Source organism: Pongo abelii, chromosome 1 (assembly GCF_028885655.2).
Source record: "Pongo abelii isolate AG06213 chromosome 1, NHGRI_mPonAbe1-v2.0_pri, whole genome shotgun sequence".
Classification (NCBI taxonomy): domain Eukaryota; kingdom Metazoa; phylum Chordata; class Mammalia; order Primates; family Hominidae; genus Pongo; species Pongo abelii.
In genome coordinates this window covers 83,036,508-83,052,617 of record NC_071985.2, presented here as the reverse complement: position 1 = coordinate 83,052,617, position 16,110 = coordinate 83,036,508, and the positions used below count along the sequence as shown (strand labels likewise).

The 16,110-nt window shown below is 41.3% G+C and overlaps 1 protein-coding gene across 1 annotated transcript in view; it reads left to right on the top strand.

Moving 5' to 3' along the window:
- The window catches only part of STYXL2 (serine/threonine/tyrosine interacting like 2), a 38,893-nt gene that overhangs the window by 10,341 nt on the left and 12,442 nt on the right, over nucleotides 1-16,110 (top strand). The window contains 1 exon segment of the mRNA NM_001132618.2: nucleotides 13,163-13,257. Within this exon segment, the coding sequence (NP_001126090.2) occupies nucleotides 13,163-13,257 (95 nt within the window).

The following is a 16,110-nucleotide window of genomic DNA, read 5'->3' as shown; positions in this document are numbered from 1 at the left end:
CCTTTCCCTTCCTGTGGCGAGCAAGCATCTGTGGTGGGTGTGGTAGGAGACAGGGGAATGAAGTGTAATTTCTCTGTGTTTTCATTATGTTTCTTTGGGAAATGGCTCCTCCTGTCCATCCTTTCTCCTTTACGTTTCTTTTTCTGTGAAAATTTCTCCACCTTGGCTCTTTCACTAAGCCTGTTGGAAGCAGCTTGCTAAAAATCTATTTTCTTTCGTTTACTGACTTCTCTTCTTCCTTAGAGCCTGAACTTTGCCTGTGTGCAGTCATTTTCTCTGAAGTCACCGAACACTTAGAGCTCAGAAACCTTGTCCTTTTTTGCAAAAGCCAAATCAAGAAAGACACCTCCTCCTGGACCTCTACCTCCATTTCACTTCCAAGGGACTCCTTGACAGAAAGTGATCAGCTATAGGATAGTCTGGGCTGAAGGACCCCAATTCCACTACATTCCATGTCTGGACAGCAGGCAACTAGTTTAAAGCGATGGCTTTCAAACTTTGCTGACTATAATCTGCACTATGACAATGCCATTTGCATCTCAACTCAGAGATATATACATGTATACATAAATTTTTAAAAGTTCACAAAACTACACTTATCCTCACAATGGGTGGTGCTATTCCCTTTCTTTCTCCTCCTCCTTCCCTCCCTTTCTTCCTCTTTGCCTTCCTTCCCTCCCTCCCTTCCTTCCTTCTTTCCTTCCTTCCTTTTTTTCTGTTTCCTTTTTTACTTTCTGTCCCAGATGCTGAACACAACCCACTGAATTGATTTTATGATACATGGATTGGTCAGTCTGCAATTTTGAAAAATGCAGGTCTAAAGCAAGCTGCACCACTCTCCTGCTTTTGGTTAGGAAGTCCATCAAACTCCCCTTTATTGTTCCTCTTTCAATTCAGCCTCAAGGCTTTTTAGCAGCTGCTTCCTGATCCTATGATGAGGTATGTATCGATCCTAGATCCTTTTTTCCCCCGCCTGTCTTTCTTGAACAGCCAGCCCTCACTGCTTTCCAATCAGGGTGTGAGTGTCATCTCACTCCATCTCAGGTATGCCAGTTGGGACACAGACATAGTCATAAATCAAAACCTCTAGGGCTGCCATCTCACTGACCTTGCAAATATAAACAGGGCCAGTTGTTCAGGTCTCTCCCTCCTTCCTCTTTTCTATTTCTGCAGTTCTCCTTCTCTGTGGAAAACAAGCGTCCGTTTTAGGTCTTGCCCCCACACCTTTCTTTATTAGACTTAATAAACCGTGTCTGTGGCAAACAGTTTTATGACTATTAGGTTTATATCTCCCCCTCACGGCGGCTGACTCGTAAAAGCATTTGTAATCTACATTGTACATTCCACACTGGGTAATACGGAGCAGAGTTTAATGTTGCTCACATTTTAGCATCAGCAGTCAAAGACAGAAACATCGTGGGGCTGAGGAGGAAATCTGTTCTTAATCCCCCCTCTTTTCTGAATTACAAAGCTTCCAGCTTCTCAAGAGTGTACCAGGTAGGCTCTTCACGTATGATTTCTCAGATTTGCTGACTCATTAGCCGAACTTCAATCTTTACCACCCATAAGAAGGAAAGATGTTTCACAGCGATTTCTCTTTTCAAATTCTCCCCTATCAAACCCACAGCCTCAGAGTGTAGGTACATTTAGGACAGATTCTTGATTCTTAGTATTTGTTACTTAAAACCAAATCCTCACAATTTAAAGTCAACATTGTTTAGGGAAAATGGCAGGATGGAGGGCTCCCGGATGGATAATCCCAGGCCAGGATCCTGGCAATCCCACCTGCTGAGTTCCTTGCAAGGCCTTTCTGCACACCTGACAGGTGAGGGCACCTCCTGTGTCTATTTTCAGTCTGTGTCAGTTGCTTGGAATACTGATTAGAGTTGTGAGAAAGCCTCTTTGGGACGCAAAGGAACAAAGAAAACTGACCAAGTAGGAGAAATGCGGTGCTGTGCAAGGAAGAAGCCCTTGTAATCCCTATAGTAATACAATAATTCTCAGCATGGATCTGTTTGGTTTGGTTTTGCCCCAAACCTCATTTTACATAATACTGATGCTTAATAAATAAAATGATTAATGTTTTGTTAATAGGAGTATCAATAGTATTAATTACTGAAAAATAAAATAATAAAACTCCCTTAATAAATATTGTTGAAATGGAAAACACGACTGCTCACATTTATATAAAATCTGAGGCTTTGATTCCAGTTTTGTGAAATATTGTTATATGAAAACTAGCTGTCCTGAACCCCTGGAGCTCAGAATGTCCACCAGGTCTGTTATAGAGGTAAGGTTTGCTCTACCATATTGTCATTATTTTGCTGTTGCTTCCTATCTGTAACATATTTGGCTCAGTCACTGATATTTAGTAGGTTGTGTATCACTATTGAGGAGAAGAGTGACTAAGCATTTGCTTAAAACTTGCTTCTTAGCCCTTGGAATAGCACTATTCCTGTTATCTATTGGTGCTTAACAAATTACCCCAAAACTTAATGACTAAGGACAATAATTTCATTTTGCTCCCCTTTTTGTGGGTCAGGAATTTGGACAGGACTTGACCGGGCAGTTTATCTGTTTCATCTGGCATCAGCTGGAGTGGCCTGATGGGCTGCAAGGTCCATTTCTAAGAGGATCATTCACATGGTTGGCTGTTGGCTGGGAGCTCAGCAGGGACTGTTGACCAGTGGCCTTTCTAGCTTGGTGTTCTGGGGGTAGTCGGACTTCTCAGGAGTCGGACTTCTCAGGAGTTCCCAGAGAGAGTGTCAAGACCCAAAGAAGGGAAGCTTCCCTCAAGACGTGGGCTCAAAAACTGATCAATTATCACTTTCACCATATTCCATTCTATTGGTCAGAGTAGTCACAGAGACTACCCAGATTCTAGGGCAGTAGACATAGACCCCACCTCTGTATGCAAGGAGTATCACAGATCTGGGGTGACCATTACTCTACCACAAGAAAAAATTGCTAATTGCTAACATAGGCCTCAGATATTGTATACATCTTGGCCTCTGAAGGGCAGAGAGTAGGCATGGAGAGGACACAGCCAAGATCCTGCTTTTGCTTTGAGGCTTACTACTGGTGTCCCAGTAAAATGATGAGCATGCAGCAAACACTTGATAGATCTTGTTGCTGATTGTTGTAACTGCCACATTCCCTTAAGTATAGTACTATTGAAGACAAATTCAGTCAGTGAGTCAGAAATTATCTATTAAACATTTACTGTGTGCCAGACATTCTCCTAGGTGCTAGGAACACAATGGTCAACAAAATACCCAGTCATGGTCCTTGCCTTCATAGAGGGTATGATCTAGTATAGGAGACCAATATTTATCAAATGATTTCATAAATAAGTGTAAAATTGCATCTGATAGAAGTGCCATAAAAACAGGTGTATGGTGCAAGATCAAGGAAGACTTCCCTAAAGAAGGGATGATTGAACTAAAATCTGAAAAATGGGGGAAGCAGGAGAGGACTAACCATCAGGCTGCAGAAATGGACTTCTACAAAGTCCCTAGGCAGAGAGGAACTTGGTGAGAATGACAGCCAAAAGAAGACCAGTGTACTGGAAAGGAGTGAACCAAAGAGAACCCAGTGCAAGTTGAGGCCGGGGAGGAGGAAGGGCCAGAGACTACAGGGCCTTGGAAATCATCAGGTTTGATCCCTTAGGTTGTATGTGGACATCTGGCCCAGCCTTACCACAGTCCATCCATTCATCCAGACATCCAGCTCTTCATCCATCTACCCATCAGTCTGTACATCCACTCACTCAGTCATCAAGCTCTGACTGATCCCCTTCCATCTGCTAGAGACACAGGTAAATAAGACCACCTAATCCACCTAATCTGTACCTTTATAGAGCTCACTGCCACACCCACTAGGTGTTTAAGTCTTTACTGTCTTCACCAAGTAATGAGATTCCAAAGATCTCTCTAGTTTTAACATCCAAAGATAATATCCCATGAGCTTTACCCTTAATCCACCCGCACTCCCCAATAATGCTAGTTTGAAAATGCATCTTTTGGTCACAGAAAGTACTTGGTGCTAGAATGGAAATGAGCCAACACAACTGCTATCGTAAAACTCTATTATCTTCACCAAGCAATGAGATCTCTAAAGGCCTCTCTAGTTTTAACATCCAAGATAATTTGGAAATGAATTAAATTCAGTTGATTAGCCATTTTATGGGGGGAAAAATGGCAGATAGGAGGCAGGACTAACTTGCAGCTCCCACTTGGATGAACAGAACAGCACATAGAGACTCACATCATGAACCTTTGCTCCAAGAACTACCACAGGAACATACCAGGAAAACTGAAACAATTCACAGACCCTTTCAAAGAAGCAGCTTGCTGCTGCAAACATCATGAGATAGCCAAAAAACCGTGAATGCCCAAAGTGTGAGAAGGGGAAAGTCTGCCTCCAAACACACATCCTCACTGGGGAACCTGAAAATCCAGATCACAGGAGAAGGATTTAACCTTTCCTAGAGGTGAAATGAATTTAGAGAGCTGAGAAACATATAAAAGTAGAAGAAGCAGCAGGAAGAGCCCTGTAAGCACCCTCAGTCCCCGGGGAAGCCATTTCTGACTTTATCTCACAGGGGTCCTTGGGGAGGGCAGCCAGGGGTATTGGAGAAGGCCCACAGGGAGAAGGAAATTTCCAGCTGAACTTTGTAATAATTTCAACCAAGTGTAAATTGTCCAGGGCAGAATGGGGATGGGGGAATGGCAAACAGGAAGTGCAAACAAGAGCACAGAAGCCACCACAATGGGGTAGTGGCAGGGCCTAAAAGCTCTGCTTGCTTTCTCCTCAGGGAGGCTTATAGCCTGGGGCAAGATCTCATCCCTGCTTACCGGCTGCCTAAATATAAACTCAGTGCTGTTGGTGGGGCACAGTGAAAGTGAGACTGGCCTTGCTGGCTGTGTGGGAGCTGGGTGAGGCGCCCACTGCCAGCTTTACCCGCACTTCCCTGGCAACCTGCACGATGCAGCAGAGGCAACCACAATCCCCCTGGGAACATAACTCCTTTGGCCTGAGAACCACACCCTCCATCCCCGACAGCAAGCCCCATCCAAGGAGAGTCTGAGCTCAGACACACCTAACTTTGCCCCCACCTTATGGTCTTTCTGTACATGCCCTGGTAGCCAAAGACAAAAGACATAATCTCTTGGGAGCTCTATGGCCTCACCCATCACCTGAGAAACCTGAATATTTATCCAGAAGACCTTAGGACAAGTTTGTTTCCCCCCATACTACCGCAGCTGATGCATTCCTGAAGGTGCCACCTCCTGGCTGGAGGTCAACCAGCTCAAGCCATTACAACAACTCATAAAAGAACAATGCTGCTCTAAGAAAGGAGAAAACAACAGCTAATGCTACCGCCTGTAACATCCTGGCTAACCAGAGGTCCTGAGTCTGTCCACATGACAACTTCGCTGCTACCATAACCAGCATTTGAGAAAACCAGTGCACTAAACAAAACTATAACCAAGGACCCTCACAGAGTCCATTTCACTCCCCTACTACCTCCACTGGAGCGGGTACTGGTATCCATGGCTGAGAGACCTGAAGGTGGATCACACCACAGGATTCTTTGTAGACACTCCCCAGTACAAGCCTGAAGCCCTGGTAGCTCCACTGGGTGGCTAGACCCAGAAGAGCAATAACAGTCACTGTAGTCCAGCTCTCAGGAAGCCCCATCTCTAGTGGAAGGAGGAGAGCACCACATCAAGAGAACATCACATGAGAAAAAAGAATCTGAACAGTAGCCCTTGAGCCCCAGATCTTTCCTCTGACATAGTCTAGCCAAATGAGAAGGAACCAGAAAAACAATTCTGCCAATATGACAAAGCAAGGTTCTTTAACACCCCCAAAAGATCACATTAGTTCACCAGCAATGAATCCAAACCTAGAAGAAATCTCTGAATTTCCAGAAAAAGAATTCAGAAGGTCGATTATTAAGCAACTCAAGGAGGCACCAGAGAAAGGTGAAAATCAACTTAAAGAAATTTGAGAAATAATACAGGATATGAACAAAACAAACTCCAGAAAAATAGATAGCATCAACAAAAAAAAAAAATCACAACTTCTGGAAATGAAAGACACACTTAGGGAAATACAAAATACACTGGAAAGTTTCAACAAAATCAAACAAGTAGAAGAAAGAACTTAAGAGCTCAAAGACAAGGTGTGAGAATTAACAATAGTAATGCCATTTTTCTACCTTGGTGATTGTGTTTTCTACCTTGGTGACAGTATTCCCAGAAACAAAGCAAATATCAACCTCACCGGTACCTTTAACGGAGCATAACAACCCTCACCACAACAAAGCCTGACTGGCCCTTACCACATCCTTTCCCAGCCCCTTACAGTTCCAACCTGCCAGCACTTTCCCAACCCCTCTCCTGTAGAAACTTTATTATAAAAACCTCAGCTTTAAGCTATCAGGGTCTCAACCAGATTCCTGACGGAGACCCCTTGCAGGCTTATTCCTGTGAATAAACCTGTTTGGCCATTGAGTTGCTTTCTCTCCATTGCTCTCTTCCTTTTTATTTCCTAACACAAGGTTTTCAAATTAACCCAATCCAACAAAGACAAAGAAAAAAGAATTTTTGAAAGATGAACAAAGCCTCCAAGAAGTTTAGAATTATGTTAAATGACCAAACCTGAGAATAATTGGTGTTCCTGAGAAAGAAGAGAAATCTAAAATTTGGAAAACTTGCTTGAGGGAATAATCAAGGAGAACTTCCCTGGCCTTGCTAGAGATCTAAACATTCAAATACAAGAAGCTCAAAGAACACCCAGGAAATTCATTGCAAAAAGATTATCACCTGGCATATAGTCATCACGTTATCTAAAGTCAAGACAAAGGAAAGAATATTAAGAGCTGTGAGGCAAAAGCATCAAGTAAATTATAAAGGAAAACCTATCAGATTAATAGCAGATTTCTCAGCAGAAACCCTACAATCTAGAATGGATTGGGTTCCTATCTTTAATGTCTTTAAATAAAAGAGTTGTCAGCCAAGAGTTTTGTATCCAGCAAAAACTAAGCTTCATAAATGAAGGAAAGATAGTATTTTTCAGACAAACAAATGCTGAGAGAATTTGCCACTACCAAGCCAGCACAACAAGAACTGCTAAAAGGTGTTCTAAATTTCGAAACAAAACCTCAAAATACACCAAAATAGAACTTCTTTAAAGCACAAATCTTACAAGGCCTATAACACAATAACACAATGAAAAAAAAAGGTATTCAGGCAACAATTAGCATGATTAATGGAATAGTATCTCACATCTCAATAGGAATGTTGAATGTAACTGGCCTAAATGCTCCACTTAAAAGAGACAGAATGGCAGAATGGATAAGAATTCACCAACCGAGTATCTGCTGTCTTCAGGAGACTCACCTAACACATAAGGACTCACAAAAACTTAAGGCAAAAGGGTGGAAAAAGATATTCCATGCAAATGGACACCAAGAGCAAGCAGGAGTAGCTATTCTTATATCAGATAAAACAGACCTTAAAGTAACAACAGTTAAAAAAGACAAAGAGGGACATTATATAATGATAAAAGAACTAGTCCAATGGAAAAAATATCACGGTCCTAAATATATATGCACCTAACACTGGTGCTCCCAAATTTATAAAACAATTACTACTAGACCTAAGAAATGAGATAGACAGCAACACAATAATAGTGGGGAACTGCAGTACTCCACTGACAGCACTAGACAGATCATTAAGACAGAAAGTCAACAAAGAAACAATGGACTTAAACTATACCGTAGATCAAATGGACTTAACAGATATTTTCAGAACATTCTACCCACCAACTGCAGGATATACATTTTATTCATCAACACATGGAACATTCTCCAAGATAGACCATATGAGAGGCCACAAAACAAGTATCAACAAATTTAAGAAAATTGAAATTATATCAAGTACTTTCTCAGACCACAGTGGAATGAAATTGGAAATCAACTCCAAAAGGAACCCTCAAAACCATGCAAATACGTGGAAATTAAATAACCTGTTCCTGAATGATCATTGAGTCAACAATGAAATCAAGATGGAAATTAAAAAATTATTTGAACTAAATGATAATAGTAACACAACCTATCAAAACCTCTGGGATACAGCAAAAGCAGGACTAAGAGAATAGTTCATAGCAATGAATGCCTTCATCAAAAAGTCTGAATAAGCACAAATAGACAATCTAAGGTCACACCTCAAGAAACTAGAGAAACAAGAACAAACCAAATCCAAACCCAGCAGAAGAAAAGAAATAACAAAGGCCAGAGCAGAACTAAATGAAATTGAAGCCAACAAACAAACAAACAAAATACAAAAGTTAAATGAAACAAAAAACTGTTTCTTTGAAAAGATAAACCAAAATTGATAGATCATTAGTGAGATTAACCAAGAAAAGAAGAGAGAAGGGCCAAATAAACTCAATTAGAATGAAACAGGAGATATTACAACTGATACCAAAGAAATACAAAAGATTGTTCAAGGCTACTATGAACACCTTTACATGTACAAACTAGAAAACCTAGAGGAGATGGATAAATTCCTGGAAATACACAGCCCTCCTACATTAAACTAGGAAGAAATAGAAACTCTGAAACAGACCAATAACGAGCAGCAAGATTAAACTGGTAATAAAAACATTGCACATACACACATAAAAAGTCCAGGCCCAGATGGGTTCACAGCTAAATTCTATCAAACATTCAAAGAAGAATTGGTACTAATCTTATTGAAACTATCCCAAAAGATAAAGAGGGAATCCTCCCTAAATCATTCTATGAAGCTAGTATCACTCTAATACCAAAACCAGAAAAGGACATAACAAAAAAGGAAAACCACGGACCAATATCCCTGATGAACATAGAGGCAAAAATCCTCAACAAAATACTAGCTAACTGAATCCAACAGCATAATAAAAAGATAATCCATGATCCATCATGATCAAGTGGCTTTTATACCACGGATGCAGGGATGGTTTAACCCTGCAAGTCAATAAATGTGTTACACCACATAAACAGAATTAAAAACAAAAATCACATGACCATCTCAATAGATACAGAAAAAGTATTTGATAAAATTCAGCATTGCTTTATGCTTAAAATCCTCAGCAAAATTGGCATAGAAGGGACATACCTTAAGGTAATAAAAGTCATCTATGACAAACACACAGCCAACATTATACTAAACAAGGAAAAGTTGAAAGCATTCCCCCTGAGAACTGGAACAAGACAAAGATGTCCACTTTCACCTTTTCTATTCAATATAATACTGGAAGTCCCAGCCAGAGCAATCAGACAAGAGAAAGAAATAAGGGCATGCAAATCGGTAACGAGGAAGTCAGACTGTCACTGTTCGCTGATGATATGATCATATACCTAGAAAAACCTGAAGACTCATCCAAAAACTTCCTACATCTGATAAATGGATTCAGCAAAATCTCAGGTTAAAAAATCAAGGTGCACAAATCAGTAGCACTGCTATACACCAACATGAACAAGCTGAGAGTCAAATCAAGAACTCAACCCCTTTTAAAATAGCTGCAAAAAAAAAAAATGTTTAGGAATATACCTAACCAAGAAGGTGAAAGACCTCTACAAGGAAAGCTAGAAAACACTGTTGAAAGAAATCATAGATGACACAAACAAATGGAAACACATCCCATGCTCATGGATAGGTAGAATCAATATTGTGAAAATGAGCGTACTGCTAAAACCAAACTACAAATTCAGTGAAATTCCCATCAAAATACCATCGTCATTCTTCACAGAACTGGAAAAAAAATTCTAAAATTAATATGGAACCAAAAAAGAGCCTACATAGCCAAAGCAAGACTAAGCAAAAAGAGCAAATCTGTAGGCATCACATTACCTGACTTCAAACTATATTATAAGGCTACAGTCGCCAAAACAGCATGGTACTGGTATAAAAATAGGCACATAGACCAATGGAACAGAATAGAGAACCCAGAAATAAAGCCAAATACTTCCAGCCAATCGATCTTCAACACAGCAAACAAAAACATAAAGTGGGGAAAGGACACCATATTCAACAAATGGTGCTGGGCTAGTTGGCAAGCTACATGTAGAAGAATGAAACTGGATCCTCATCTCTCACCTTATGCAAAAATTAACACAAGATGGATCAAAGACTTTAATCTAAGACCTGAAACCATAAAAATTCTAGAAGATAACATCAAAAAAACCCTTCTAGGCATTGGCTTAGGCAAGGCTTCATGACCAAGAACCCAAAAGCAAATGCAACAAAAACAAAGATAAATAGATGGGACTTAATTAAACTAAAAAGCTTCTGCACAGCAAAAGAGATATTCAGCAGAGTAAACAGCCAACCCACAGAGTGGGAGAAAATCTTTGCAAACTATGCATCCAACAAAGGACTAATATACAGATTTTACAAGGAACTCAAACAAATCAGCAAGAAAAAAATGATAATCCCGTCAAAAAGTGGGTTAAGGACATGAATAGATAATTCTCAAAAGAACATACACAATGGTTAACAACAAACATATTAAAAAATGCTCAACATCACTAATTATCGGGGAAATGCAAATCAAAACCACATGCGATACCATCTTACTCTTGCAAGAATGGCCGTAATTTAAAAATCAAAAGATAATAGATGTTGGCATGGATGTGGTGCAAAGGGAACACTTTTACACTGCCTGTGGGAATGTAAACTAGTACAACCACTATTGAAAACAGTAGGGATGTTCCTTAAAAAACTAAAAGTAGACCTACCATTTGATCCAGCAATTCCACTCCTGAGTATCTACCCAGAGGAAAAGAAGTCATTACGTGAAAAAGACTTGCACGCATATGTTTATAGCAGCACAGTTCGCAATTGTGAAAACATGGAACCAGCCCAAATGCCCATCAGTCAACAAGTGGATAAAGAAAATGTGACGCATATATATATATACACACATACACACATATATATATGCTATGGAATAATACTTAGCCATAAAACGGTCTAAAATAATGGCATTTGCAGCAACTTGGATGGAATTGGAGACCATTATTGTAAGTGAAGTAACTCAGGAATGGGAAACCAAACATTGTATGTTTTCACTTATAAGTAGGAGCTAAGGTATGAGGAGGCAAAGGCATAAGAATGATACAATGGACTTTGGGGACTTGGGGGAAGGATGGGAGGGGGTGAGGGATAGAAAATTACACATTGGATACAGTGTACATTGCTCCGGTGATGGGTGCACCAAACTCTCAGAAATCACCACTAAAGAACATGTCCATGTAACCAAACACCACCTGTTCCCCAAAAACCTATTGAAATATAAAAAAATGAGTTGATTAGCAGAACAATTATTTTGTAGTAACCATCCACAAATTGTTGTCCAACTTCAGGAGAATGCTGTGCCCAGTGTCAGCCAGGCCATAGAGAAGGAAATAACCTTGCCAGGAGAAAGAAGTAGCCTGTGAATCTACGCAGGATATGGCCAGACCTGCCCATGCAGCCTCTAGTGAACAAAGCTCACCCTTAATCCACCCCCACTCGCCAGTCATGCATATTTGAAAATGCATTTTTGGTCACAGGAGTACTTGGTGCTAGAATAAGAATGAGCCAGCACAACTGCTATCAGAAAACTCTCAGATACTATGGATGATGATGCCACATCATGCTGTCCCTGAGGTTGCCTAGGCAGGTCTGGCCATGTCCTGGGTAGAGTCCCAGGCTACTTCTTTCTCCTGGCAAGAGCATTGGCCTTGCTGACACTGAGCACAGCATTCTCCCTAGGGTGGACTCTGATGTTGTGGATGCACATGAGAATTGTTCTGCTAATCAATTCAACTTAATTCAATCTCAACTTGTCTCAGCTCAAGTTAGCTTTGTTCAGCTCATCAGGATTCTGCTCAACTCAACTTTACTCAGCATAATTCATCCATGCATCTAGGCTTCCTATAAAGCATTTCTTAAGTACTTACCTGTCAAAGTCTGCATTGAGTCTGGGAATCCAGCTGGGGTTGCTTCCACCAACAAATCCACCTTGCTGTTCTAATCTAAATGGTATCTGGGTATTGTGGAGAGAACACTGGACCTACAGCAGTACTGCCCTATGTTCTCAACTTAGCCCTGCCATTTAGTTACTGTCTTAGGCAATTTTCTTAACCTTTCTGAGCCACAATTTTCTCTTCGGTAATGCAGGAATAAAAATAATACCTAATTTGTGGAGAGTTTGTCAGAATTAAATTCATAGAAAGCACTCACAAATGGTATCCATTAAATCCTCCCTCTATGGACCTAAAGGAAAGACTAAGCAGAAAAAAGAAAATGACCCAAAGCTCATCTGGACACCTGGAGAATAGGACAACTCACTAGAAAGTTGTTTACTAGTGAACTATGGTGTGGTCCCATCCCCACCGCCATAGTGCAGTCCCAAGTCTTGTCTCTGCTCTAGAGTCTCCATGTTCCTAAAGATCTCTTTTGACAACTGCACTGAATTATTTTTGGGAAATTGCCTTGACATTTACCCAAGTTACTTTCTCTGCATCCCTGGGCTCAACCTGACTCTTGATTTCATGTGCTCAGAATCAGTACGCATGCGTTTGAGTTCATCTTTAGCATTTCACTTGGTGCTATGCCAGTTCTTCATCATTAGCCCATTCCCTTACAAACAGGGAGAAGGAATGGAGAACAGAGGGAACAGAAAGAGTGGTGGCAACCTATTCAGCCCAGCAGTCCAGCAGAAGACTGGCAGAGGCATAATTAAGTACACCCTGTAGATTGATAGCAGAGGAAAAGGAGACAAAATTTTTAAAATGAGCAGCGGGACATCCAAGAAAGTGAAGCCACATCAGGGTGGGTTCCTCCAAGCACAGACGTACGCTCTTGCCTCCACAACATAGACCACCATGTCATTAAACATCAGACACCATCAGTGCCAACCGTGATCTGAAAATAGGTGGGCATCTGAGTCACATGATACCCAGTGTTCTGTATTCTCGGGTCCTTAAACTTAGGAAGGCTTTGCCTTGATCACTCATTGTTTCCCACTTGTTGCTAAAATCAAAACCAGGTTTCTCATCTAAAAGAATGCCTTCAATTCAGATGCTGCAGGCTTATCTCACATGAATATCCTCTTCCCTTAGGTATTCGATGGTCTCAGATGCAGAAACAGAAAGCATTTTCATGGAACCCATTCACCTCTCCTCAGCCATTGCAGCCAAACAGATCATCAATGAAGGTAATGCAATCAAAAGCTGTGTGGAAGCAAAGTCCAGTGGTCATCTGGAGACCCTTAGAGGGGGGCCATTGGAAGATGTCAATGTGCCTCTCAGGTGGTGCCCATCACGTTAGGAAGAGCAGATCTGCAGAAGGCAGTTCTGCCAACCCCACCTCCTCAACTTTGGTAGGACGGAAGTGGAAATAATTATGCATCAGTGTGAACAGGGACAACCAGAGAGGCAGCACCAATCTGTCCCTAGGGCCTCCTGCTCAATTTTTGGTTACCTCAGGGGTCCTGAGGTGGCTTATGGCAGAGGCACAGACCTGAGAGCCCAAGAAATGGTCAGAAGCATCCAGAGGGTTCTCTTCCAAGGGAGTCTAGACTTAGACCTGCACTTCCGCCAGTGCTTAAAGATTCTTCAAACTGAAGGTGCATGGGAAGGAGGGAAAGGCTTGGGTGGGGAGCACCCAATATTAAATATGTTAATATTTACACAGTAAAATTTTGAAGCAGACAACATATTATTATATTTCATTCAAAGATACTTATCTGGATTAGATGAATTTTTCTCTAATCAATTTTAAGTAAATAATCTTTTGCAATTTCTTTCTTCCCCTTTCTTCTCCCTTCTCCCTGGGTAGCCTCACAACTCTGGTGAGATGGGGTGGAGTGGGATAAGGTGCACACTGACGAAGCAGGGCCCAGCTGGCCTTTGGGCTTAATCTCGCGACCACCGCTGGTGGCCACAATCCTTTCCTTGGTCTTTCATTATTAGAATCACATGCTACTCTTTGTCCATTCTAACTCTGGTCCTGGTCCCCTGACCCATTTGGGTCTCCACCAGGGTCTCTAGAGGACATTTGGACCTCTTGCACACTTCACATAGAACCAGAAATTTGACTTGCTGTTGCTCACTGTTTTGGGCACTCTAGGAGGCCCCATCTTCTCAAAGGCCCATCTGCTTTGGGGGATTTTTTTTCTTTTTCTTCCATACCTGGGGTCTCTGTTATCTTGCCCGCTAACCCAGGCAGTGTCTTCACCCTGGTCCAGTTCTCTCTGAATTGCTCCCGGCACCACTATAGCTCTAGAAAGTCTTTTCTTCCTCTTTTGTGCTTGGAAATTTCCCTAATCTTCCATTCTGCATCATTTCTGCTTTGTGCTTCATTCTGTGGACCATTCTCCAGGCTTTGGTTCTTGATAAGTAAAAGTCCAGCTTTAGGAATTGCGGGGAGAAAAAAGTAAAAAACATTTTCTCTCTTTGAAAGCTTCACTTTCAAGTCTATAGAATGCTATGGACATTCAGTCTAGTTTGAAACCAAAAGATGTGCAATGCCTTTTTTTTCCTGGCTCTTTTCTATTCTTCCCTTCTCTGGGGGCATCAAACCTAAGTTTCATTAGCCTTAGTGGCTGAAGGGCTATAGGGAGAGAAAAAACAATATATGCTCACTAGTGATTACAGGGGTAAAAATGTGTGCTGAAAACCCTCCGTTTTCATGAAAGTCTGCATATGCCACACATCCAAGAGTGTAGGGGAGAAATGTGTGGGCTTTACTTTCCGCTGAAGAAATGTCAGGTAATAGAAAGAAATTGAGGCAGGGAGAGAGGCAAGCTCTACAGAGGCTGAAGTGTGAACCAGAGACCTAGTGAAAGCAGGAGTTACCATCAGGGGTGAAGGGCTGGGACATTTGTTTTTAAATTGAAAGGAAAGAAATGGAAACAACAACCTGCTAGATAAATAGCCGAGGAAGACAATACTGTGTATTTTAATGAGGTGTCAGGAGTCCCATTTTTTATATGTAGTAAGGGAAAGACATCTAAGTAGACAAGGGAAGGAGAGCGGGCTGAATTTGCTATGAAAGACCCCAGGAGAGCCAGGGGAGAAAACTGGGTAGTGGAGAAAATAGGAACACTTCATCTATTTTTAAACAAAATAGAGCTCTGGGATTGCAGGAGTTTTCTTCTTTCTGCGTTTGAAATGGAGATCAGAGAACGTTTAGAGCTGAGCCCTGATGCAGGGATGTGGGGGTCCTCAGGGGGGTTAGAGGAGGGAAGAGAGAAGGGAAATGAAATCCTGAGCCCTAGGCAGAAACCAAGGCTCCCTGGATTTGCAGTCCATGAGCAACAAGCCCTGCTTACAGACCCCTGGGAGGAGGAGATTCCACGAGGGGCTGGACCAAGTCTACCTTCCAAATGTGGCTGGACTCTCTGCAGCCCCCACCCAGAGACTGCCCATCAGGGAAAGAGATGGTGCCAGCAAGAGGCTATGGGGAACACAGAGGACACATCTTTCCAGCTTCTTTTCTCTCTCTATTCAGTATTTTGGCTACCACGTGAGAGGAACGATTTTGTTCTTTCTTATTTTTGTCTAACTTAAAGAAAGAAAACATCTTACATTTCCCCAAATTTGATAAATTGTGAGCAAATATATTATTAGAAGAAGATAAAGATTCACCTCAGATGTGAGTGAATTGGGATTTGAGTTCATTTGGAGTTTGAGCTTTTCTGACCTGTTGTCAGAAAGACCCTGAGTCGCGTTTTGAGATTAGATTGAGAGCTCATGGCCAACCTTTGCCACCTATCTGTGGGCTGGGAGGCTGAGAATCATAGGTCCTTACATTCTAGTAGGGGGAAGAAGACAATACAAGAAATAAATCAGTAAATTAGGTGTATATTAGAAGGTAATATTGCATAAATTACTGCTGAAAGTTTTACTTTTCCCAGGGTTATTTGCAATCCATATGTAAAAGAGTCAAACAGAGTGAATTATACTATGAATGAATGCCATTCACTCATTTGGTAAATACTTCTACTTTTTTTTGTTTTTTTTTGTTTTTGTTTTTGTGACAGAGTTTCGTTCTTTTTGCCCAGGCT